The 22,216-nt window shown below is 67.6% G+C and overlaps 6 protein-coding genes across 12 annotated transcripts; 4 read left to right on the top strand and 2 right to left on the bottom strand.

Moving 5' to 3' along the window:
• The first annotated feature begins 105 nt into the window (after positions 1-105).
• On the top strand, positions 106-5,994 carry GPR142 (G protein-coupled receptor 142). 2 transcript variants are annotated; one of them, XM_018918861.3, is made up of 3 exons: positions 106-1,732; positions 3,356-3,505; positions 3,825-5,994. In XM_018918861.3, exons 2-3 carry the CDS (start codon positions 3,373-3,375, stop codon positions 4,676-4,678), a joined length of 987 nt encoding a protein of 328 aa, XP_018774406.3. In that variant the 5' UTR covers positions 106-1,732; positions 3,356-3,372; the 3' UTR covers positions 4,679-5,994. The 2 variants fall into 2 exon arrangements, with proteins under 2 accessions (XP_018774406.3, XP_009092803.4); XM_009094555.4 differs by having other exon boundaries at positions 106-3,505.
• GPRC5C (G protein-coupled receptor class C group 5 member C) lies at positions 5,994-12,643 on the top strand. Of its 5 annotated transcripts, none has more exons than XM_050981489.1 (5): positions 5,994-6,349; positions 9,703-10,723; positions 11,302-11,399; positions 11,605-11,748; positions 11,909-12,643. In XM_050981489.1, the coding sequence occupies exons 2-5, from the start codon at positions 9,712-9,714 to the stop codon at positions 11,939-11,941; spliced, it is 1,287 nt and encodes a 428-aa protein (XP_050837446.1). In that variant the 5' UTR covers positions 5,994-6,349; positions 9,703-9,711; the 3' UTR covers positions 11,942-12,643. The 5 variants fall into 5 exon arrangements, with proteins under 5 accessions (XP_050837446.1, XP_050837442.1, XP_050837444.1 ...); XM_050981485.1 differs by lacking the exon at positions 5,994-6,349 and adding an exon at positions 8,326-8,395; XM_050981487.1 differs by lacking the exon at positions 5,994-6,349 and adding an exon at positions 8,337-8,409.
• Positions 12,644-14,110: 1,467 nt separating this feature from the next.
• Positions 14,111-16,147, bottom strand: CCDC137 (coiled-coil domain containing 137). Its single transcript, XM_009094304.4, has 6 exons — positions 15,848-16,147; positions 15,501-15,628; positions 15,115-15,325; positions 14,780-14,862; positions 14,583-14,662; positions 14,111-14,442 (listed from the first exon to the last, which is right to left on the bottom strand). The coding sequence occupies exons 1-6, from the start codon at positions 16,096-16,098 to the stop codon at positions 14,254-14,256; spliced, it is 942 nt and encodes a 313-aa protein (XP_009092552.1). The 5' UTR covers positions 16,099-16,147; the 3' UTR covers positions 14,111-14,253.
• A 106-nt stretch (positions 16,148-16,253) lies between these two features.
• On the top strand, positions 16,254-18,150 carry OXLD1 (oxidoreductase like domain containing 1). The gene is made up of 2 exons (XM_030230123.2): positions 16,254-16,310; positions 16,971-18,150. The coding sequence occupies exons 1-2, from the start codon at positions 16,275-16,277 to the stop codon at positions 17,334-17,336; spliced, it is 402 nt and encodes a 133-aa protein (XP_030085983.2). The 5' UTR covers positions 16,254-16,274; the 3' UTR covers positions 17,337-18,150.
• Positions 18,151-18,470: 320 nt separating this feature from the next.
• Positions 18,471-19,954, top strand: PDE6G (phosphodiesterase 6G). 2 transcript variants are annotated; one of them, XM_050981508.1, is made up of 4 exons: positions 18,471-18,625; positions 19,404-19,636; positions 19,713-19,753; positions 19,840-19,954. In XM_050981508.1, the coding sequence occupies exons 2-4, from the start codon at positions 19,491-19,493 to the stop codon at positions 19,914-19,916; spliced, it is 264 nt and encodes an 87-aa protein (XP_050837465.1). In that variant the 5' UTR covers positions 18,471-18,625; positions 19,404-19,490; the 3' UTR covers positions 19,917-19,954. The 2 variants fall into 2 exon arrangements, with proteins under 2 accessions (XP_050837465.1, XP_050837466.1); XM_050981509.1 differs by lacking the exon at positions 18,471-18,625 and having other exon boundaries at positions 18,884-19,636.
• Positions 19,955-20,460: 506 nt separating this feature from the next.
• On the bottom strand, positions 20,461-22,183 carry TSPAN10 (tetraspanin 10). Its single transcript, XM_050981375.1, has 3 exons — positions 22,087-22,183; positions 21,239-21,816; positions 20,461-20,807 (listed from the first exon to the last, which is right to left on the bottom strand). Exons 1-3 carry the CDS (start codon positions 22,147-22,149, stop codon positions 20,501-20,503), a joined length of 948 nt encoding a protein of 315 aa, XP_050837332.1. The 5' UTR covers positions 22,150-22,183; the 3' UTR covers positions 20,461-20,500.
• Between the last annotated feature and the right edge of the window lie 33 nt (positions 22,184-22,216).

Here is a 22,216-nt window from a genome sequence, read left to right as displayed (position 1 = left end):
CGGGGACGTCGCCGTGCGGCACCCGCTGCCGCCGGCACAGCCGCGCCGGAGCCCCTCGCGTGGCCGCGGCCCTTTGTGCCGGGGTCTTTGCATTCAGGGCACAGCTCGGTGGCCTCCCGCTCCCCCCGGCTCATGGGTATTCATGCCGGCAGCAGCCCATCACCATGGCATCCGCGCTGCCGGCAGGAACTGCCTGCCCTTTTCCCAGCCTTTGCAGCCAAGAGGCCGCCCGTGCGCCCTGTGCGGCCGCCCTGGCCCCCCGCCCGCCCCGACACCTCTTGGGGGGCTTCACCAGCGGGCTGGGGCCCCCAAAGCCCCAGTGCCACGGGAGCAGGCTGGGGCGGGGCTGGGTGAGCAGGGTAGGGGCAGCGGGTGTCGGCCTAGTGGTGCCGACGCCGCTTGGGCTGTGGCCCCTGTGGCGCCGTGGGGTGGGGACCCACGGAGCAGGACCCCCGGCAGAGGGACACATCCCACAGAGGAGGAGCACAGCTCCCAAGAGCACAGCAGCCCCTTACCCAATGCCCAGGAGCCCCATCCCCTGCACAGCCGTTTGAACACGGGCTTAGACACGCTTCCCAGATGTTGGGCGTGGGCAGATGTTGCAGCAGCTGCCGAGGGGGTGGGATCACCATCTGTCCCTGACCCTTGGGCGCGGAGACTCAGGACAAGACACCGACCGGCCCCAGGCCGCGCTGCTGGGGCTCCGTGGCCCCTTGCAGGGACGGGCAGGTGGGCGATGCTCAAGCCCTGTGCCCGGGCTGGGCAGGGCACCCTCAACACCGCGGTGCCAGCAGGGCGCCTGGCCCGGGGGGGTGTTCTTGCACCGTGGGGCCGCGGGGGACAGGGCCCCCCAGCCACGGTACAGCCGGTTCACGGCTCAGCGCGTCCTCCGACGCCTCATTTCACCGCCGCCTGATAAACAACAGCCTGCGGGAGCGTGTGCCCGGCGCGCCGCCGGCACCGTGCCAGCCCGGGCGGCAGCCACGGCCCGGGGACCCCCATGCTGCTCACGGCCGTGAGGTGACCGTGGGGGGACACGGGGGGCCGTGGGGCTGGTTTTGGAGGTCGCCAGGGGACAGGGTGACACCTCCCAGTCTGGAGTGAGGTGAGGGAGCAGCTGTGCTGGCCCGGAGATTGCGGCTGAGGGCTGGCTCACCATAGCGACCTGTGCCAGGCAGCAGTGCCAGGGCATCGCCCCGCGGGCTGGGGGGCACCGGGGAGACGGAGCTGGTCCCAGGGACCGGCAGGGCACAGCAGGCCCCTCCCTGTGCTGCTGGGGAAACTGAGGCACGGTGTCCTGGCAGTGGGCACTTGGGAGCAGCCAGGGCAGAGCCCAGCCGGGACACGCAGGCAGCGCACGCGGATTCACGCTCGTGTGCACACACGCCACACGCTGCGCACACCCGCTCCTCCTGCTCCCCAGAGGTGGCCGCCGGCCCAGCTGCCCCCGGACCACCATCCCTACTGCTTTGGGGCAGGGACGAGCTCTGTCACGGTCACCCGGAGCCGCCCAGGTGACCCTTCCCGGCCTCCGCGGGAGCCAAGGGCCGGTGACGTGCCCAGCCCGCGGGTCTGCCCACGGCGCTCTCCCTCCGCCCCGTCTCCCGCGGCCCGGGAGGCTGTGCCATGCTGCGGGAGCCCGCGGGGACAGCGACACTGGCAGGGACACGGAGCCCGCAGAGGACAGGGACACCAGCGGCACACGGACACTGACCGGGACACACGGACAGCGGTAGGTCCCTGGGAAACACCGAGCCCAAGGAAGGTGGCACTGCACGCCCGGCGGGTGGCACTGGGGCCACCCAGGGGACAGTCCCTGTCCCGCAGGCTTTGGGGAGCGGGACCCCGGGCAGGGGGAGCAAAGGGGGCCTAGAGCGAACCCACCCCCCCCAGCAGCACAAAGGGGATCGGGCTGGGAAAGGGTTAAGGCGCTCTCGGCGCAGCTGCAGCCGATCGATGCCTCAGTTCCGCGGGGGACGTGGATGGACGGGACCTCCTGCTGATGAACCGGAGCTAATTTGCAGTTAATTGGCACCCCTCTGCTCCCCGCATCCCCCCCTTCTTCTCCCTCGGGCTGCGCTCAGGATCTTGCTGAGGTTCCGGCCGGGAGTTGCAGGGTCGGGGAGGTGGGACCCCCGGAATTCCACACACACCTCGGGCACTTCTGGGGGAGCAGATCCATCACCGAGGGTCCCGGAACAGGGAACAGGAGAGAGACCTGGCCGCCCCTCCAACCCCCCCACTGAAGCCATCGAGTGTCTGGGACAAGGGAAATTTGGGGTGCCCTAGGGACTGGGAGCAATGTGGTGCCGCGTACCCCCTCCCTGAGCTCAGGACCCCCCTTTGCACCCCTCAATCAAGACACCCCCCCTACCAAAGAGCACCCCCAACCCCTGGGCCCCCTGCACCCCCCAAGCCCCGATCCCAGGACCTCCCATCATCCCTCACTGGGAAAGGGGGTGGCGGTCCCCATGGGATGCAAATTTTGGGGAGATTCTGACCAATCAGAACGCAGCGCTCAGCTCTAGCCTCACCACTCCCGGGGAACCCCTCTCTGATTGGTTGGGGCCGGGCTCCCCTGAGCCAATAGAAGCGCAGATCTCGGGAGGGGGTGGAGCCGGCCTGGTTTATGAATGAGCGAGGGCAGAGCGGGCGCGATCCGGGCGCGGGGAGTGGGCAGAGGGACCTGGGCAGGGACCTGGGCAGGGACCTGGGCAGGGACCTGGGCACAGATAGGGCAGGGATGGGCACAGATAGGGATGCGGATACGGATCAGGATCCGGATACGGTGGAGATGCGTGCAGGGCCGTGGGCAGGGCCGCTGCCAGGCTCCTCCAGCTTCGCTGCCTCAGCCTGAGGAGCTGGAAAAGGACCCAGCTGGCAGCTTGGAGATGGCCACTCCACACTTGGCACCACTAGGACCCCCCATCAGCACCTTTGGGTCCTCTCTGCCACCACTGGGAGCCGTCTGGTGGCACCCAGCCCGGGCCGGGGGCCAGAGGCTCCCTCTGCTGGCAGCTGCCCCAGAACATGATGTTTTAATCCGGTTTTCTGCAAAAACAGGGCTGAGGGATAAAGAAGGAGCAGCTCTGGCAGCAGGGGCTCTGCTGGGACATGGCACAGGGGGCTTGGGGTGCATTGTCTCCCATGGGTGCAGCAACCCCAGGTCTGCCTGCGGCGGCACATTTGGGAGCTGCCCGCTGCCCATGGATGCTACAGGACAAGGGAGCTGGGATCCAGCCACAGCAGGGACACCCAGGCGATGGCCCCTGTCCCCAAGTCCCCTGTGCCATGTCACGGTTGACCTCCCCCCCGGGTGCCATCAGGACCCTCATGCTCCTGTGTCTCCTCACAGCTGGTTTGTGGTGGAAGATGACGGTGCCAGTTCCCAACAGCACGACGATGTCGTGGGCACTGCCAGAGCCAGAGCTGGAGCGGTCACCTTGCCTGGTCGGCATCGTGCCCATCGTGTACTACAGCATCCTGCTGGGGCTGGGGCTGCCAGGTGAGGGGGCTGGGGGGCTGGAAAGAGAAGTGCTCAGGATGGAGGGACTTTACCTGCTCCCCCCAGCCTCAGACCTGGCCCCAGTGCCTGGCTGTGCTGCCCGGCCCAGGGCAGGTGCCACCACCACAGGGACAGATGGTATTTGCATTGCTTGGGCTGGCACACGGAAGAGATTAATCAGCCCAGCAAATCCCCACGGCACAGGGATATTTATAGCTCCCCTCAGCTGCAGCCTGGGCAGCCCTGGGGTCTGGGTGCTGCAGGGGGGGGGGCTGTGAACCCCCAGCTCTCAGGTCACCCAACGCTCCCCTCCCTGCAGTGAACATCCTGACTGCCGTGGCTCTGTCCCGCCTGGCCACCAGGACCAAGAAATCATCCTACTGGTACCTGCTGGCCCTGACCACCTCCGACATCCTCAGCCAGGTCTTCATCATCTTCGTGGGCTTCATCCTGCAGACGGCCATCCTGGCACGGGCAGTGCCCAGCGCCTTCATCCACATCGTCAACGTGCTGGAGTTCACGGCCAACCACGCGTCCACCTGGGTGACCGTGCTGCTGACCGTGGACCGCTACGTGGCCCTGTGCCACCCGCTGCGCTACCGCGCCGTGTCCTACCCGCGCCGCACCCGCAGGATCATCGCGGCCGTCTTCGCCGCGGCGCTGGCCACCGGCGTCCCCTTCTACTGGTGGCTGGACATGTGGCGCGACGCCGACGCCCCCACGGTGCTGGACACGGCGCTCAAGTGGCTGCACTGTGTCACCATTTTCTTCCTGCCCTGCAGCGTCTTCCTGGCCGCCAACTCCGTCATCGTCTGCAAGCTGCAGCGGCGGAGGCGGGCGGGGGGTGGCAAGACCACGGCTCTGCTGCTGGCTGTCACCGCCGTCTTCGTCGTGCTCTGGGCTCCCCGCACCGTCGTCACCATGTGCCACCTCTACGTGGCCTCGGTCAGGAGGGACTGGCGCGTGCACCTGGCCTTGGACATCGCCAACATGGTGGCCATGCTCAACACCTCCCTCAACTTCTTCCTCTACTGCTTCGTCAGCCAGACCTTCCGCCGCACGGTGGGCGAGGTGCTGCGGGGTCAGCCCCGGGCAGCCCCCCGCCGTGGCAGCGGTCGCTTCCCACCCCCGGCCCTGGAACCGCTGAAGGTGCTGGGCAGCACCGCGCTCTGAGCCAGGGCAGTGACCAGCTGGCAGCCCCGGTGCCCACACAGCCCCATGCATTGCACTGGGACCAGGGAGACCCCCACCCTCCACGGAGCCAGGGTCGCTGGTGCTGGGGGTGGCAGGAGGAGGGGGTTGTGCCCAGACACTCATTTGGGGCTGTCTTGGTGCCTGCCTGGCAGCAGCACCCCAGGGTGGGCAGCTCAGCCCTGCCCATGCTCAGCTCCTCACGCAACACTGGAACTCACCCAGGAAACTTATCCAGGACACGCCCCAGCTCAGCGGCACCGAGGGTCCTGGGGAGCCCAGGGCTGCCCGTGGTGAGGGGTGGAGGGCACGAGTGAGCTCCTGCGAGCCCTGACAAGGACATGGTGCCAGCTGGGTGCCACTCCATAAACTGCCGCGCTGAGACCAAAGCTCTGCCTGGGTCCAGCTCCCTGGGGGCAGCTGGAGCGGAGGCACCCTGCACCAGCATCTCTGGCACAGGGTCCTTCTGCCCTGCCCACTCCCCTGCCCCTGCCCAGCTGCCCGGGAGTGCTGGGGGGAGCACCCACAGGGTCTGCTGGCTGCCCCCTGTGGTGGGGTCTGCACACATGGTAAGGTCACAGCTCCCGGCCCCCAGCCATTAATCCCCCTGGCAGCAGCCAGGCTGCAGCCCCCGGGTAATGCCCCCCTGCATCGGGTGCACCCAGTGCTGCCCTCCCAGTTACACCAGTGCCAAACTGGTGTGACGCTGGAGGAGCGGCCGTGCTGTGCCAGCCTGTCCCCAGCTGCCAGCAGAGGGCAGGGATGGGACACTGCGGAGCTGGCACTGACGGGGCAGGGAGCTGGCACCCCCAGCTCCCCAAACCAGCCCTGCCGCCGCCCTAATTCCCTGTAAGGTCCTTAACGTAATCCCCCAAAACCGTCCAGCATTCCACTGGGATTCCCGAGACAGGCAGGATAGACCCAGGGGGTGCCCGGGGGGGATCAGGACCTCAGCTGGCTCCTGACAGGACACAGAGACACCCCCAAACCCCACCAGACCCCCTGCCCACCCCCGAGCCCGGCTGTGCCCGCACTGGGGTGGGATGGGGCACAGCCTTTGCCCCCCAGGGTGTGGGGCTGACCCGCCCACGGACCCACCCTGCCCCCGGGTCATTCTCCGGCGTGGACAGACCCCTCCGGGGATGCCACCTCATCCCAGGCCGGATCCCTGCTGGGGGACGGGGTTAAAGCCCGACCCGGTGGCGCGGGGGGTACCTGGGAGGTTCTCGCTCCATTAATTCTGGCACGTGAGGAGAGCAGAACCGGGAAGGGATTAGTTATTAACCCGACCGCGGGCAGGGGCTGAGGGGCCGCGGGCCGGGGGGCTCGGCTGCCTCAGGAACCCTCGGCGGGAGCTCCGGGATTGCCACCCGCCCCCCGATCGCCGCCGCCCCCCCAGTGCCAACCGGTGCGTATTTACTTGGCAAAGGAGGTGGAAATGTGCTGACGGCGTCCGCCGGAGCGAGGGGCTCCACTGGGAACGGCTCCGAGCCCCGGCAGGAGCGGCGGGAGGCTCTGGGAGGGCAGCGGGGACCCCCGGCTCCGGGTCCGCTCTCGCCCTCCCGAGGGGAGCCGCCGCGGAGCCGGGGCTCAGCCAGCCGTGCCACCGTGCCCGCCGTGCCAGCCGCCCGTCCCTGTGGCTCCCGAGGAAAGGTAAGCCTGGAAAAAATGCGTGCTGATGTTTTCGGACAGAGCCTGGCCGGGGTCCAGGTGCCGGTGCTGAGCGACACCGCAGCCCCCCAGTGTGGCCTCAGTGCTGGAAGGACCAGTTCTGCCCAGTTCCAGCACTGGGATCGCGGCTCCCAGCCCACCCAGAGCACCGGCAGCCAGGATCGGGCTCTGCCCCTGCCGGGGGGTCAGGGCCGGGAATCCCGAGAGGAAACCGAGGGTGGCATCACCCCCCAGTGACCCCACAGCCTGCTGGGGTCTTTCTGTAGGACCTGCCGGGAGCAGGCAATAGGGCTGGAAGCGCGGGCAGGGTCCCGATGGGAAGGGGGAGCTGAAAACGCCCACAAGGGGTGGAACACGAGGGTCTCCGTGGGGAGGGGGCCGGAATCACCCGCCGTGGGGAGATGGGGGGTTCCCGTGGGAAGGGGGTGAGGAAATCGCCCGCCAAGGACGGGGACACAACAGCAAACGCCGTGCGGCCCCGGGGCAGCCTCTGCGGGACGGGCGCCTGCCGGTGGCCCCACCGGGGGTCACGGGGGTCTTGCGCTGAGTCAGCAGCCGGGAAAGCCTCCGGCGGAAGGAAGCAGCCGGTGGAGAGGCCGGGCTGCGGTGTGGGGGCGGCAGGACAAGCGGCCTCCGCTGCCGGCACCGCTTATCCAAAGCTGAGCCTATCCCGGAGAGCGAGGGCTGCCCAATGCTGGGGCCCTACCCCTGGGGAAACTGAGGCACGAGGGCAGCTGCAGAGCCCCCCGCCTGCCCTGCCCTGCCCCGTGCGAGGGCAGGGATGATCCAATCCCAAACACCATCCCGGAGCCGAAGGATCCTTAGGAGGAGGGCGAGAGGGTGGCGGTGCCGCAGCCCTGAGCCCGGACACGCCGTCCTGTCCCCGGGGGCTCCGGCGGGCGCCGGTCCTTGTGCCACGGGTGCCGCCGGTTCCGGTGGGAGCCGGTCCTGCCGCTGGAGGCTCTGCTGCCCTTTCTCCCCGGATTGTTTTCATCCCGGCCTGGATCGGGGCAGGCCCCGCCGGAGGCACATTGAACTTTCCTCTGCATCCTTCACCCTCTTGCTTCACCCTCCCGAAATAGCAGCTCCTGCCTGGAAACCTCTCCCAGGGCTGGCGGGGCCCCGGGGTGCCCCAAATCTCCCAGGGCTTTTCCCCATCCCCAGGGATAAATGAGGTGATTGTGGGGTGCCAATCCCAACTCCAGGGTCATGGCCACCCCCGTCGGGACAGGGACCACCCAACCCTGCCAGTGCCCCGGCCTGGGGCTGCCCTGGTCCCCAACCCTCTGCAGAAAGGGCGTTTCTGGGCTTTTCTGGGTCCTGCTGCCCTGCCAAGGGCTCTGGTTTTATCCATCAGCTGACATTCCTCCGGGAGGCCCCTCCAGGCCGGAGAATCCTTACACGCTGTGGCCGCCTGTGGAGCGCCACTCTCGGCTCCCCACCCTGAGCCCACCGGAGCTGGGAGATCCCGGCTGGGTGACACAGACCCCGCTGCTCCGTCCCTTGTCCCCTAAGGATCTTTCCTGACGTGCAGCGCTCAGCAGGGCCAGGCTGAGACCCCCAGACCCATCACACTGATGGCCAGGTGGGCTCACCCCTGCTTCACCCCCAGCCCAGGCTCTGCCCCCTCAGCCCCGTCCGTACCCCGGGGCAGCCCCCGCGCTCCGTCCCTTGTCCCCTGAGTGTCGTTCCCGGGCAGCAGCGCTCGGCAGAGCCAGGCTGAGCCCCCCAGGCTCATTACACCGATGACCAGGTGGGCTCCCCCCCATTCCACCCTCCCAGCGCGGGCTCTTTCACCCCCCAGCCCCCTCCGTGCCCCGGTGCGGCACCCCCGCCGGTGCGGGACCCCGGTGTCCCCGCCCGGTGCGGCGGGGCAGGTCCCGGCCGGCCCCAATCGCGCACCCGGGGCTGAGCCGCACCTCGGGGAGGGGCCGGGCCGAGCCGGGCAGGCGCACGGTGCGGCGGCACCGGGGCTGGCTGGGCTCGGCACGGGGGGAGCGGAGCGTCGGGCACCGGGGGCTGCGGCCGGTGAGCGGGACGGGGTACGGGGCGAGCCCTGCGGGACTGGGGGACACCGGCAACGCCGACGGGAAGAGACCGGGACCGGGACCGAGAGCCGCCCGCCCCCGCAGCTCCTCCGGCCGGAGATTTGGGGGCGGCTCTGGCGGAGTTTCGGGGCCAGGACCTGGCGGGAGCACCGGGAAGCACCGGGAAGCACCGGGACGGTGCGGGATGGGGGTGCGGGAGGACGGGGCGGGGGGGACCGGCGGAGGGGCAGTGGAAGCGGGACGGGAGTGCGGCGGCGGCGGCGGCACCGGGCCGGGGGAGCGGGGGAAGCCAACGGGCGATGCGAGGGACCGGGCGGGGTTGCAGGAGAAGCAGAACTCGGGACACGGGTGCAGCCGCCGGGGGCGCGGGGGAAACCGGGCGAATGGTGCGGGGGTACCGGGCTGGAGGTGGGCGGGAAACGGGGCTATGGGACACGCTGGGAACCGGAGGCGGCAGAGCTCCCGGAACCCGCGGGCACAGTGACTCCGTCCCAGCGGGGTGCTGGGGGTCCCTGTCCCCCTCCCGGGCCCGGGGGTGCCCGGTTCGTGTTGCCCCTCCGGGCACCGGGGGTCCTGGCCCCGGCATGTCCTTGCTGGGGTCTCCTCCCGGTTTCCTCCCCCAGCAGTGAGGCTGCGGCTTCCTCGCTGCCACCTCTTCCCCGTGCCCACCATGAGGTGGCAGGAATGGGGTGGCAACGGTGGGGACAGGGACTGGGACCCTGTGCTGTGCCGTGCCATGCTGTGCCATGCTGTGCCAGGCTGCGGCTGCCTACGTGCCAGCAGGCTGGACATGCGACCTGCACTGGGCAGGTGCCCAAAGCCAGAGGGAAGTGGGACAGGAGAAGTGGAAAAGGGAACGTGGTGCACACAGGGACAAGGCAAGGGGACAGTCCTGTCCCCCAGTATCCCCTCTGCCATCTGGTTTGGGCTCACGTTTGGTGTTCCTGGGACACTGTCAGGTATGGTGCTGCTCCTGACACTGGAGGGAGGGATCAGGAGAATTCCCAGAGAATTCCCATGTTGGGAGGGATCATACAGGGCACAGAGGGGCTGAGCCCCCCCTCAGCTGCCACCAACCTCCAGGCAAGGAGCCAATGTGGCTGCCTGGTCCCATCTGGAGCTCCTTGGCCGTGTTGGGTGAGCTCAGCTGTGCCAGCAGGGCAGAGCTCCCCAGGACCCCGCTGCTGACCATGGGACATACAGTGGAGACCACGGGCAGGGATGCTCTGAGCTGGGAGTTGATCCCCATCCCCAGTGCCTGTGCCCTGACCCCGCTGTGTCCCACAGGGTCCCTGGATGCCACGGTGCAGGATGGGCACCACGGCCGTGCTGCTGGCCCTGCTCCCCACGGCCACTGCGCAGCCTACGCCACCCCCGGGCTGCGGCCACCACCTCTCCTCCCTCTACTACAACCTCTGTGACCTCTCGGCGGGCTGGGGCATCGGGGTGGAAGCGGTGGCCAGCCTCGGCGTGGTGACCACCTTCGTGCTCACCATCGTCCTGGTGGCCAGCCTGCCCTTCGTGCAGGACCACCAGAAGAAGAGCCTGGTGGCCACGCAGGTCTTCTTCCTTCTGGGCACCTTCGGGCTCTTCTGCCTGACCTTCGACTTCATCGTGGGGCCGGATTTCTCCACCTGCACCTCCCGCCGCTTCCTCTTCGGCGTCCTCTTCGCCATCTGCTTCTCCTGCCTGCTGGCCCACGCCGTGGCCCTCAACTTCCTGGCGCGGCGCAACCGGGCCCCGCGGGGCTGGGTGACGCTGGCGGTGGCCCTGTCCCTCGCCTCGGTCGAGGTCATCATCAACGCCGAGTGGCTCGTCATCACGGTGGCGCGGCGCGAGGGCGGCCCCGTGGACCCCTGCCAGCTGGAGGGCGCCGACTTCGTCATGGCCCTCATCTACGTCATGGCCCTGCTGGTGGCCACCTTTGGCGCCGCCTGGCCCACGCTCTGCGGCCGCTACGGCCACTGGCGCAAGCACAGCGCCTTCATCCTGGCCACCACCGGCCTGTCGGCGGCCATCTGGCTGGCGTGGACCATCATGTACCTGTACGGGAACCAGCGTGCCGGCCACAAGCCCGGCTGGGATGACCCCACGCTGGCCATTGCGCTGGTCTGTAACGCCGCCGCCTTCCTCCTGCTCTACGCCATCCCCGAGGTGACGCACGTGACGCGGCGCAGCCCCGAGCAGGCCTTCGAGGACGATGGCTACCCCACGCGGGGGGTGGGCTACGAGACCATCCTCAAGGAGCAGAAGTCGCAGAGCATGTTCGTGGAGAACAAGGCCTTCTCCATGGATGAGCCATCCTTCGGTAGGCGCCAGGGCTTGCCAGGGACCTTCTCACCCCGTGGCAGGGCGGGCACCATCCTCCTGGGGACCCTGGGGGATGTCCCCACCGGGGATGAGAGCTGGGGGTGGGTGAAGAGACGTCTGGCAGTGACCTGCCCGGCACTGGCGCCTGCTGCTGTTGTGGCTCCCCAGAACTGGCCGGGCTGGGTGTACCAGTTTGGGCTGAGCCCAGCAGCCACAGGGAGCTCCTTCCCTCCCTCCTCGGCGTGGAGTGCCCGCGGCTCCTGCCCCTCCGCCCTGGGCACACAAGACCCTGCAATAACACGGGGTGGTGACAGTCCCAGTGGGGATTGTGGGCAGGCACGCCAGGTGTCTGCTCCCCATGGGGGAGGGAGGGTCCCCCTGAGAAGCACCTGCACCCGAGAGACCCTACAATAACAAGCCATGGGGGTTATTCCAGGGTGATGCCATCCCTGGGGACAGGAGTGTCCCGAGGAAAAGGCACACAGCTGCTGAGTCAGCTCGTTAAGCCAGCTAATGAGGTACGGGGAGCCCCAGTGGGGTGGCAGTGGCTCCATGGTGACTGTCCCCGTGTCTCAGCAGCCAAGAAGCCGGTGTCCCCGTACAGTGGCTACAACGGGCAGCTGCTGACCAGCGTCTACCAGCCCACCGAGATGGCTCTGATGCATAAGGGGATGGTGAGTTTGACACCAGGGGTGGCCATGTCCTGCCAGGAGCGACAGGCATGGGGGACAGGGTATGGGTGTGGTGTCCCTGTGACCCCTGTGTCCCAATGGCTGCTCTAACAGGGTGGGGACCTTCCAAGCCTTCCACACCCAGGACCCCCGTGGGCCTGGAGTGTTCCCAGCTCTGTGACCTTGCACCCCCGTGTCTGTCCCTCAGAGCGAAGGTCCCTACGACGTGATCCTGCCCCGCGCCTCCACCAGCCCTATGCCCGGCAGCGCCAGCTCCACGCTCCGAGCCGAGGACGCCTTCGCGGCGCAGGCGCGACACTCCAGCATCCCGAGGGACACCCGCGGCTGCCAGGTGGGTGAACTGTGGCTGCAGCGGGGGCAAAGTCCGGCCCTGCCACGGTGACAGGCTTCCCGGCACCCGAAGCCCTCCCCAGTGGGGCAGGGTACACGTCCGTGGTCCTGGTGCCACTCTGTCCTGGTGCCACCTCGGTGCCACCCCGCTGTGCCCACAGGTGCCGTCCCCGTACAGCAGGAACCGCTGGTGACGCAGCTCCCGCAGCGCCGGCACAGCCGCGGCCCCTCGGTGCCGCTGCCAGGGCTCGCCCAGCCCCATCCCACCCTGACTGACGTGTGAATGCCACCCCGTGACGTGTGAATGCCACCCCGGCTGGCAGCCAGAGCTGCCTCCTGCCCGTGGGACGCCTGGACACGGCCCCAGAGCCAGCGCTCCCACCTGCCCGTCCCACCTGGCCATGGCCCCCTCATCCCTGCCTCAAGGACTGGCTCCCGTGAGGACACCCCCGGTTGTCACCTTCGTGATGCACAAACCTCCTGCCTTTCCCAGGCCATGGACCCTCCAAAGCTGGGGAGCTCGTGGGACCCCACTCAGGGCACCCCCAGCACCGAGCCCCTGGCCCCGCACTGACCCCCCCAGCCTGGGGACCCCGAGCTGAGCTGGCCCCATCCCACCACAGGGCACAAGGGGACACCAAGCTGTGCCCAGCTCTGCCTCCTTCCGTGCCTCTGTTTCCCCGTCGCTGGGGGAGGGGGATCAGTGCCTTGCTGGGGCTGGGGACCAGCCCCCCCACAGCTCTGGCCGCCTTCTCGGTGCCTTTCTCCCCCTGGGGGCTCGGGGACCCCTGCAAGGAGTGGGGAGGGAGCTGGGCCCCTCGCCCTCCTTGTGGCTTTCTCTGGCAAGTTTCCTTTTCATTTTTTTCAGGTCGCCCCAATAAAGGTGGTTTTTCCTATGTTGCAGTCACAGGATGCTGTGGTGGGGGTCCCAGGTGTTCCCTCTTCCAGGGGCTGCTCCCACGGGCTCAGCCCCATGCCCCCGTTCAGGGGAGGGACAGGGAGCACGGGGGGGCTCCGGGCGGGGTCCTCGGCACCCCCACCTTAGGCGGGGCCGCTGGGCCGAGATGCCGTGGGCAGATGGGCTGCCGGGCAGGAGGTGGCACGGCACGGAGGACGTGCCAAGGTCGTGGTGGTTTTCCCGCTCGGATTGCCTTCCCCTCCAGAGCCATTCCTCCTCCTCCGGGCAGGAAGCCTGCGGCCAGCAGTGCCATGAATTATTCAGGGCTGGAAGGACTCGGTGGGGGCAGCGGATGACCGGGTCTCCTTGAGCCGGAGCCGGGATGGCGGCGCCGGGGCTGCCGGTGGGCACGCGTGCCCTGCACGGTGTCCGCACAAGGGACACGCAGCGGGAGGGTGGCACTCGCCACGTCCCGGCTGTGCCTTTAGCTGGCACAAGCCCATGCTCCCGGCTCCGGGGACACGGCCGCGGGAGCCGGGTGTTGGCAGCGGGACGTGGCCGTGCCCCCCGGGCTGTGCTGCGTCAGCCGTGTTTACCTGGCACCTGTGTTTACCTGGTGCCGAGCGGCAGCGGGGACACTGCCCAGCAGCACCAGGCACTCGGTGTCACCAGGGCCACGGTCACCACAGCACGCCCTCCCTCCTACCGCCCGCGGGCACCGCATGGCACAGCGCGTCACCCCCCCAAGGGCACCTCCACCTTCCTGGGGACGGCAAAGCCACCCGACAAACGAGGCGCAAGGACTGCCGCGCTGAGGGGTGGCAGGGGACAGCGGAGCGGCCCCGCGGCTGTGCCCAGCCCCTCCGGAAGCGCGGGATCCCACCGGCCCCGCCAGCGCCGGCCGCAGCGCGGGGCGGCCCCGCTCCAACAGGGAACGCTTTGTGCCGCCTGGGCCGCGGAACAGCGGAGCCTTTGTCCGGCCAGGTGAGGCAGACACGGCTGCGCCGCGCCGGGAGCAGCCCCGGAGCCTCCTCGGAGCCGGGGGCTGCCCGGGGGTGATGGCAGGATGGTGGCAGGTGGCACCGGGGACGTGACAGCACACCTGGCACCGGGGTCACCGTGACCAGGGCCAGGCAGGGACACGGGCAGGGATGCCCAAGGGCAGGGCTGTGTGTGGCTGCAGCCCTGGGGCTCGAGCAGGGTCACCAATAGTGACAATAAAGGCAAGTGACACCATGCATGGCAGTCCTGCGGCACGCTCCACATCCCCAGTGCTGCCTCACTTTCCTCCCACCATGTGCTGAGCCAGGCACGGGGGTCTCCTCACGGCTGAGGAACGAGGCTCCTGCCCCACCAGAGCCCTGACAGCGCCAGCCCGTGGTGACAGTGACATGCCTGGCAGTGCCCTCTGCCAGCAGAGCAGTGTCCCTCAGGAGCCCCTCAGGAACAGGGAGCACAGACACACTCACACCACCGGCACCTTTTACTCCAAGCAGGTCCACGGCCCAGCAGGGACCCAGGGCAGTGCTGAGCCGGGCAGTGAGGAGCTGAGTGGCTCAGCAGTGACACAGGGGCACCAGGACAATGTCCCCCTCGAGTCCCAAGGCCTCAGCCTGGCCCGGCCCGGGCGTGCTCCCGCTCCAGCTGTTTGCGCCTCTGGATGTCCCGGTAGGCGCGGATGACGCGGGCCCGCTCCTCCTCCAGGATGCGCCGACGAGCCATCGACACCACCGGGGACACCGGGGACGCCTGGCTCTGGCCCAGGCGAGGTGTCAGGAGCAGCTGCTTCCGTCCAGCCTGCAGGCAGAGATGGCTCAGCTCAGGGGTGAAGGATGAGACACCGGGACTGCGCTCCGAGGAGCCATCACCGGCTCACTGAGGCCACCGCTGCCCTCCCAGGTACCCAAGGGGGGGGTGGCACTGTCCCCAGAGCTCACCTGCTCGGCAGGACCGTGTCCCCTGGGCCGTGAGGTGATGGTGGGGGGCTGTGTCACCACCTCTCCGAAGGGCACTGTGTCTGCAAGGGAAGGGGAGTCAGTGGGAGACCCTCGGGATGCCCAGCCCAGCTCCCCCCACCCCTCACATGTTGCCACCCGGGGCTGGGGTCACTTCAGCCCCCCCACTCCATTCCCACCTTGCATCAGGCTCTTCTCCAGCAGGGCCTCCTTCTTCTCCTCCTTTTTCTTCCGAGCTTTTTCCAGCTTCCTTTTCTGAAACCTGAAGAGCCACATTATAGCTGGGGCTCAGGGGTGGACAGGGAGCGAGCAGTGAGTCCCCACCCCAGGGGAGTCCCCCAAATCCCACAGCATTCCCCTCAGGAGGGTGAAGCAGCCTTGTGGCCCTATTCCCAGAGACACATCCCCATGGAAAGGTCACCCGCTGCCCCCCACCTGCACCCCCAGGCCTGGGCAAGGGGACATGCCACAGGCATGGGCTGGCCCCATCTGGCTCCCACGGCCTTGCTCTCACTCTCTTTTCCTTTTGGACTTCTCTGGAGCCGTGGCCTCCTTCTCAGGCTCCCTCTGAGGCTGGTTCTCCGCGAGGAAGAGCATGTGCTGCACCTCCTGCTCCATGCGGCAAATGTAGGAGCGCTCTGACTCCCCCCTGCCCCTCCGGAACCTGGGCACAGGGACGTCCCCCGGGGCCTTGGGGCCCTGGCACTTCTGCTGCTGCTTCTTCTCTAGGAGACACGGGTGACATTTCTGCAGCGGTGACACCACGGGTTCCCTCCGGCTGGCACAGCGCGGGTGGGACGTCACCAGAGGGAGGAGGATGTGCCACGGCAGGATCCAGCCATGCCGTGGGCTCCTGGGCCAGGCCCTGGGCCACCTGCTGGGGCCACCTGCGTGTCCCACCTGCCACCTGCCTCTTCCCGGGGCCCGGGCGCTTCAGGGCCTCGCGGCTCCGCATGAGCTCCCGCAGGCGGAACGGGATCTCCTGCTCGTCAGGGTGTTTGGGCTTCATGTTGTCCTTCTTGTCCTTCCTGGGGAAAATGAGCACAGGGAGAGGGCTCCAGGGAAACACCGGGGCTGGAGGCTGGGACACCGGGACCTCGGCACAGGCAGACATGGGGCCCCGGTCACGGGTAGAGATCAGGACGCAGACCCCGAGAACGGGACCCCCGCCAGGGCCCACCCGAGACCCCGCGAGGGTCCCGATCCCAAACCGGGAGCAATCCCGACTGGATCCCGCGGGCACTGACCTGCTGCGCAGCGGCACGGCCGGTCCATGCTCCGATCTCGGTCCCGCTTTCTGTCCTGGCCCCGCTTTCCGTCCCTGTCCCTGTCCCGGTCCCGCTTTCTGTCTCTTTCCCGGTCCCAATCCCGGTCCCCGGCCCTGTTTCGGTCCCGATCCCGGTCTCTGTCCCTGTTTCGGTCCCGGTCCCAGTTTCTGTCGCGGTCCCCGGGCCGGTTTCTGTCCCTGTCCCCGTCCCGGTCCCGGTCCCCGGGCCATGGTTCCGCCACTCCTCACGTGCCTGTTGCGCCGCCACTTCCGGCTTTCTGGCCCCGCCCCCTGCTGCTTATTGGTAGTACCTTCCCCGCCACTCCTGCCCTGCTGAGCGCACCGGGCTGCCATTGGCTGTGGGAGCTGTCACTCGGGGCGGGGGCGGGGCCAGGGGCTGAGGCCGGATGTTGCTGCGGGGGCTGGCGGGGTCCCGCCGGGGGGTGAGCGGGGACAGAGGGGACCCCGGGGGGACACCGGCGGGACAGCGCGGGGACACCGGGGGGCGGGGCGTGGGGAGACACGGGAGAGTCCTCGGGAGGGGCCAAGAGGTGCTGGGCGTGAGATGTGAGCGAGGACGGGGGGACATGAGGGGTACTGGGGATGGCGAGGGACAAGGGGGGGCTTGGGGGAGATGAGGGGACAAGGGGGGGCTTGGGGGAGATGAGGGGACAAGGGGGGCTTTGGGGATGTGGGGAGAGGAGTAGACGAGGGTGTGGGGATTGAGGGCAGTGGGGGGAACAAGGAGGGGATGGGCATGGGGCTGAAGGGGGTGCAAGGAATGGGGTGGGGGGCAGGAATGGGGGTGTTGGGAGGGGGATATGGAGGTGCTGACAGTGGGGGTGCACTGGGAGCAGGGAATGGGGTGGGGGGCAGGAATTGGGGTGTTGGGAGGGGGATATGGAGGTGCTGACAGTGGGGGTGCACTGGGAGCAGGGAATGGGGTGGGGGGCAGGAATGGGGGTGTTGGGAGGGGGGATATGGAGGTGCTGACAGTGGGGGTGCACTGGGAGCAGGGGGTTCCTGTGGCTGAGCTGGGGGTGCAGCAGCCCCACCGTGCCCCCCCAGACTGGCCCCATCACGGGGGTCTCGGTTCCCCGCAGCTCCCAAAGAGCCCCAGGGGGACCCCACGCCCCCACCCCGCCACCTCCTGCAGCTCCCGGGAGCGTTCGGACACCGCGACAGAGCCTGGGGGCACCTCGGACACCCCGGGAAGGGACAGCAGGACAGCCACCCCCAACGGCAACGGGGGGGACCCTCCTGCAGCCCCCCCGGTGCCCCCCCCGCCCACCCACTGCTGCGGCACCGGCTGCCCCAACTGTGTCTGGGTGGGGTACGTGGAGGAGCTGCTGGAGCGGCACCGGGACGGCGGAGCCCAGGCCTTGGCAGCCGTAGAGCAGCACGTGGAGGATGAGAACATCAAAATGATCCTCAGGATGGAGATCAGGCTGCGTGCCAGGAAGGACTGAGCCTCTCCAGGGCTCCCCAGACGGGTGGGGGACACCCCTGAGGGGACAGGATCCGGGCCTGGGTGGTTTGGAGGGATTCTTGTGTGCTGAGCGCGGCATCCCGGGGGTGTCACGCGAGGTTGGGTCACCTCCTGTCTCAGGGGGAGCTGTCCTTGGGGACAGGTGGTGACTCAGGGCTGTCCTGAGCCCCGGATTTCCCAGGATCTGGATGCTGTGCCCTCCCCAGCATGGCAAATCCCTGCCAAGGGCAGGCTGGGCAGCCCCCCAGCCCTCCTCCTCCTCCTCCTGTGCTCTCAGCTTGGAATTTAAGCACCTTGGGGGGATTTTCAGCACCTTGGCCATGCCCTGGTGATGGGGAGGGCTGGGAGGACTGTGCCTGACCCCTCCCCAGTGACACCACAAAGCCTCTTAGGGGCCTCTCCGTGGGGGCTTGGGGGGGCAGTGTGTGGCACTGAGCACGTGGGAAGCTGCAGCCTCCTGTCAAGGACACTGTCCCTGCTGTCACATCCTGCTGGGCTGCTCTGCAAGGTGCCTTTTCTGCCTCCATCTTAAATCCCCAGAAACTTGTCCCAAATCCCCCCCACCTCCATCCTGGGGCAGCTGTTGAGACCCACCCACATCATCCCAGGACAAGGTCCCCAAGAAGTCACCCAGCCCTCGAGTGTCACTCACTAATGAACCCCAATTAACAGCCGGGGAAGTAGGTGCTTCTCCATAGAAAATACTCCTTGATTTCTTTAATCCTATTTGTTGGAGCCCAACTAATTGCAATTAGTGGCAGGGGCTGAAGTTCAATTAAAGTGTGCCGAGATTAGTCCGTTTTTAATTGCTTTAGTGCTGGATTAGGGAAGCTTTGGAACAACACCAACCATGGGCAGGGGCTGCTGCACCCTCTTTGGGACGAGGACCCCCACCCAGGCTGGGCTGGAGCCTGGAATGGGGGTCCCATTGCTCCCTGTAGGATCAGGGGACACTGGGGGATCTCTGGGAACGGGATCCCCCTGGAAGGAGGCAGGATCCCCCCACGTGGGATCCACTGCCCACCAGCATGGGCAGGGCTAATCCTGACACCTCCTCCCAGCACGGGCAGGGCTAATCCTGACACCTCCTCCCCCCAGAGCAGGGGAAGGACACCAGATTACCCTGGGGGAAGCAGGGAGGTAAATAATCCTATTACACCGGGGTAGGATAAATCTCCCTCCCCGAAAAGCCCCCCAGAGCATCTCCAGGCCGGAGGGAGCCGGGCTGGGCGGAGGGAGCAGCTCTGGAGCCGGGGATCACTGCACTCTGTGAGTCAGGGGAGGGGACATGGGGGTGTTTGCTGCTCTTACTGCATCCAGGAAGGTCCAGGAACATCTCCTTGTTCCCAGAGCTGTGTCCAGCTCTGCAGCAGGGCCAAATCCCTCACACCAAGCCCAGAGCGGGGCTTGTGCCACGGAATTCCCACTCCAGGTGCCGTGGGCCATCCCCTGCTCCCCCTTCCCAGCCTGGGGTACACCACACCCCCACACAGACCTGGGCAAGCCATGGAGGGTCCCAAGGGGTCCCCAGGTGTCACATCCACACTGGGGTGGGGGACAGGGGAGGGGGGAGCAGCGGCAGCCCTGGTGGCCCTCAGGGTGCCTCTCCCTGCCTTTGGGGCTAACGCTGAGCTGGGCTGAGCATCCTTGTGGGGAGGGGGCTCTGCAAAGCCCGGCAGGGGCTGGGTGGGAGGAGAAGCTGGTGGCTCCATTTCCCTCCAGCGGGTGCAAGGAGCTGTTCTGTGCCAGCGCTGAACTGCGGGGAGCACCGTGAGCCCCGGGGAGGGCAGTGAGTTCCAGGGAGCACCGTGAGCCTTGGGGAGGGCAGTGAGCTCCGGGGAGCACCGTGAGTTCCAGGGAGCACCGTGAGCCTCGGGGAGCACCGTGAGCCTCAGGGAGCACCGTGAGCTCCGGGGAACACTGTGAGTTCCAGGGAACACCGTGAGTTCCAGGGAGCACCGTGAGCTCCGGGGAACACTGTGAGCTCCAGGGAACGCCGTGAGCCGTGGGCAGCACTGTGAGCTCTGGGAAACACCTTGAGTTCCAGGGAGCACCGTGAGCCCAGGGGAGCACTGCAAGCCCCAGGGAGCACCGTGAGTTCCAGGGAACGCTGCAAGCCCCGGGGCTACCAGCCATGAGCCTGGAGCCCCCCAAGCTGGAGGTCAAATCGGCCACGAGGGTGAGCGGGGGTCCTGCCACCCCCCGCAAGGGACCCCCCAAGTTCAAGCAGAGGCAGACAAGGCAGTTCAAGAGCAAACCCCCCAAAAAGGGGGTGCAGGGGTGAGTGGGGACCAGCCCTGGGATGGGGGGTGGAACTAATCTGGGGTCAGGCCAGACAATTCCTCTTTCCTTGCAGGTTTGGTGATGACATCCCAGGCATGGAGGGGTTGGGAACAGGTATGGGAATGCCACCCTTTTGGCAGGGGGGGGCAGGGCCTGGGGGGGGGTCACACTGCCACAAGCTCTGTCCTCTCTCTCCTCAGACATCACTGTCATCTGTCCCTGGGAAGCCTTCAGCCACCTGGAGCTACACGAGCTGGCTCAGTACGGAATCATTTAGGATTTGGGCAGGCTCACCAGCCCTGTAGTGCTGTGTAGGTCACGGACCCTCTGCCCATGCTGGGGAGGGGGGGCTTAGCTTGGAAAAATGCTCATTAAACCCTAACGAGTACAGGAGTCAGTGTTGTGGGCTGGGGAGGAGGGAGAGCGGCTCCCAGGGCCTGGCGTGGGATGGGCAGGACACAGATGGGGTCAGGATTCTGACAAGGTTTATTTGGGGCTGGACCAGCAGCCCAGCCATCCCCAAATCCCCAGTGTGCCTGCACACCAGTGGCAATACACAGACGGGGTCAGGATTTTTGACAAGGTTTATTTAGGACCAAACCAGGCCATCCCCACAGTACCCTCACTGCCACACCCTCCCAGCCATGATATCCCTGAGCGCTCCCATGGCACCAGGAGCAGCAGGGCAGCAGGACACAGATACATTCAGGATTCTGAAGAGATTTATTTGGGGCTGGACCAGCACCCTAGACATGCCCAAAGCTGCACACCCTCAGCTGCAGCACCAATGGTGGCACAGACCAGACATAGAAGGGTTCAGGATTTTTGACAAAGTTTATTTAGGACTAAACCAGGCAACCCTCACTGCCACACCCTCCAGGCTGTGATATCCCCGAGCACCCTCAGGGCCATGAGCGCTCCCACAGCCTCCAGCAGCAGCAGGGTGACAGCCCCGGTGGCGATGGCCCCGGCCTGGCCCCGCAGCCCCGCGGCCAGCGCGGCCTCACAGCCCCCCGTGTGCAGCAGGGCCGCGGCCGCCGCGGGGCCCAGCGCCAGCGCCCCAAACCCACACTGGGCGTTGGGCACCGAGCCGTCCTGCAGCGGCTCCTGGCAGCAGGAGGCCGGCACGCCGCAGGCCTGCACGCCCGGGGAGCTGCAGTTGAAGTACCTGTGGGGTCGAGATGGAGATTGGGGTCACACGGGTTTGGGGTGGGGATGGGGTGTCCCACACACCCAGGCACAGAGCAGGACACCAAGCGTGGGATCCAGCTCTGCCCTCTCTTTTCTTGGTGGTTCTGGGGATCCCACCACCCAAACATGAGTCCACAGCACAGACCCCACAAGGAAGGGGGGGTTCAGCCTTGCGGTGGGGATGGGGTCCCACAAAGGAGGGTCTCAGCCCCAGGGTGGGCATGGGACCCCACAAAGGAGGGTTTCTACCCCAGGGTGGCCATGGGGCCCCACAAAGGAGGGTTTCAGCCCCAGGGTGGCCATGGGGCCCCACAAAGGAGGGTTTCAGCCCCAGGGTGGCCATGGGGCCCCACAAAGGAGGGTCGCAGCCCCAGGGTGGCCATGGGGTCCCCCCAAATCCCGACTCACGGGTTGCTCTCCCAGTCGCGGTAGGACTCGAGGCCGCAGCACTGCAGGCTCCGCTGCACCTCATCCACCAGGAACTGCAGGTCGGGATCCTCCCGGTAGCGCAGGAGGCAGAGCAGCAGCAGGTCCCGCAGCGCGTCCCGCAGCCGCCGCCGCAGCAGCAGCAGCAGGAGCCCCCCTAGCAGCTCCAGCCCCCCGAAAGCCAGCAGGGCGCCCAGGAAGAAGCGCAGCAGGCAGGGGTTGGCTCGCAGGGCGCCCAGGCAGCCGGCCAGGGACACGGCGCTGGCCCCCAGCCCCACCAGCACGAAGAGCAGCATAGGGTCCGAGCCCAGGGGCGCCCCACGCTCCCCCCCAGACAGGGGGCTCTTGGTCAGCAGCCCCCAGACCCCCACAGCAAGGGTCAGCAGCCCCAGCAGGAGGAAGAGGAGGTTCCAGAGGAAGGCCAGGTAGCGCACGCAGCGGCTGAAGGGGCTGGGTTTGGGGGGGTCGGGGTACCACACCCCGGGGTCCTGCTCAGCCGTGTCATCGTCATCATCATCATCATCAAAGGAGGAGTAGGGCAGCTCCACCAGCCTGGATGCCTGCACGGACAGAGGAGCCACTCACAGTCCCCCAAAATTGTTCCTCCATCCCACAGCCGGATGGAGCCGGGCTCCTGGAGCCACCCTACACAGCCCTGCTTAGCCCCAAACCCACCCCTGCTCATCACGGGGGTCTGCAGGGGAGCACCCCAAAGACTCTGACCCTAAGGGACCCCCAGATCCACCCCTATGGAGACCCCCAGGGATGCAGCACGCTGCTACGCAGGGGTGGGGGGACATTGGGTGCTCGGGTAAGGGGTCCAGGGTTACCTGGGGCAGCAGCCGAGTGCCCTCCCCGTGGGGCTGGAACAGGCGGACTCTGCTCAGCGCCATCGCCGCTACCTCGTGCCCGGACCCGTCACACTCCCATCATGTGAGGGGCTGCGGGCGGGCTTAAATG

This window comes from Serinus canaria, chromosome 18 (genome assembly GCF_022539315.1).
Source record: "Serinus canaria isolate serCan28SL12 chromosome 18, serCan2020, whole genome shotgun sequence".
NCBI lineage: Eukaryota > Metazoa > Chordata > Aves > Passeriformes > Fringillidae > Serinus > Serinus canaria.
The sequence above is the reverse complement of the archived record's forward strand: the minus strand, read 5'-3'. Positions and strand labels throughout refer to the sequence as shown.

Bases quoted from the DNA above. Each gene is read 5' to 3' on its own strand.
- TSPAN10 (XM_050981375.1), bottom strand. From the start codon at position 22,149: ATGGCGCTGAGCAGAGTCCGCCTGTTCCAGCCCCACGGGGAGGGCACT. The intron at 21,817-22,086 runs GTAACCCTGGAC...CTGTCCGTGCAG, and splicing joins GCACTCGGCTGCTGCCCCAG to GCATCCAGGCTGGTGGAGCT. The intron at 20,808-21,238 runs GTGAGTCGGGAT...TCGACCCCACAG, and splicing joins CGCGACTGGGAGAGCAACCC to GTACTTCAACTGCAGCTCCC.
- CCDC137 (XM_009094304.4), bottom strand. From the start codon at position 16,098: ATGGCCCGGGGACCGGGACCGGGACGGGGACAGGGACAGAAACCGGCC. The intron at 15,326-15,500 runs GTGGGACACGCA...CGTGTCTCCTAG, and splicing joins CGGGAAGAGGCAGGTGGCAG to AGAAGAAGCAGCAGCAGAAG. The intron at 14,663-14,779 runs GTGGGAATGGAG...CTTCCCTTGCAG, and splicing joins GGAGAAGAGCCTGATGCAAG to ACACAGTGCCCTTCGGAGAG.
- GPR142 (XM_009094555.4), top strand. From the start codon at position 3,115: ATGGCACAGGGGGCTTGGGGTGCATTGTCTCCCATGGGTGCAGCAACC. The intron at 3,506-3,824 runs GTGAGGGGGCTG...CCCTCCCTGCAG, and splicing joins GCTGGGGCTGGGGCTGCCAG to TGAACATCCTGACTGCCGTG.
- PDE6G (XM_050981508.1), top strand. From the start codon at position 19,491: ATGAGCCTGGAGCCCCCCAAGCTGGAGGTCAAATCGGCCACGAGGGTG. The intron at 19,637-19,712 runs GTGAGTGGGGAC...CTTTCCTTGCAG, and splicing joins CCCAAAAAGGGGGTGCAGGG to GTTTGGTGATGACATCCCAG. The intron at 19,754-19,839 runs GTATGGGAATGC...CTCTCTCCTCAG, and splicing joins CATGGAGGGGTTGGGAACAG to ACATCACTGTCATCTGTCCC.
- GPRC5C (XM_050981489.1), top strand. From the start codon at position 9,712: ATGCCACGGTGCAGGATGGGCACCACGGCCGTGCTGCTGGCCCTGCTC. The intron at 10,724-11,301 runs GTAGGCGCCAGG...CCCGTGTCTCAG, and splicing joins CATGGATGAGCCATCCTTCG to CAGCCAAGAAGCCGGTGTCC. The intron at 11,749-11,908 runs GTGGGTGAACTG...CTGTGCCCACAG, and splicing joins GGGACACCCGCGGCTGCCAG to GTGCCGTCCCCGTACAGCAG.
- OXLD1 (XM_030230123.2), top strand. From the start codon at position 16,275: ATGTTGCTGCGGGGGCTGGCGGGGTCCCGCCGGGGG. The intron at 16,311-16,970 runs GTGAGCGGGGAC...GGTTCCCCGCAG, and splicing joins TGGCGGGGTCCCGCCGGGGG to CTCCCAAAGAGCCCCAGGGG.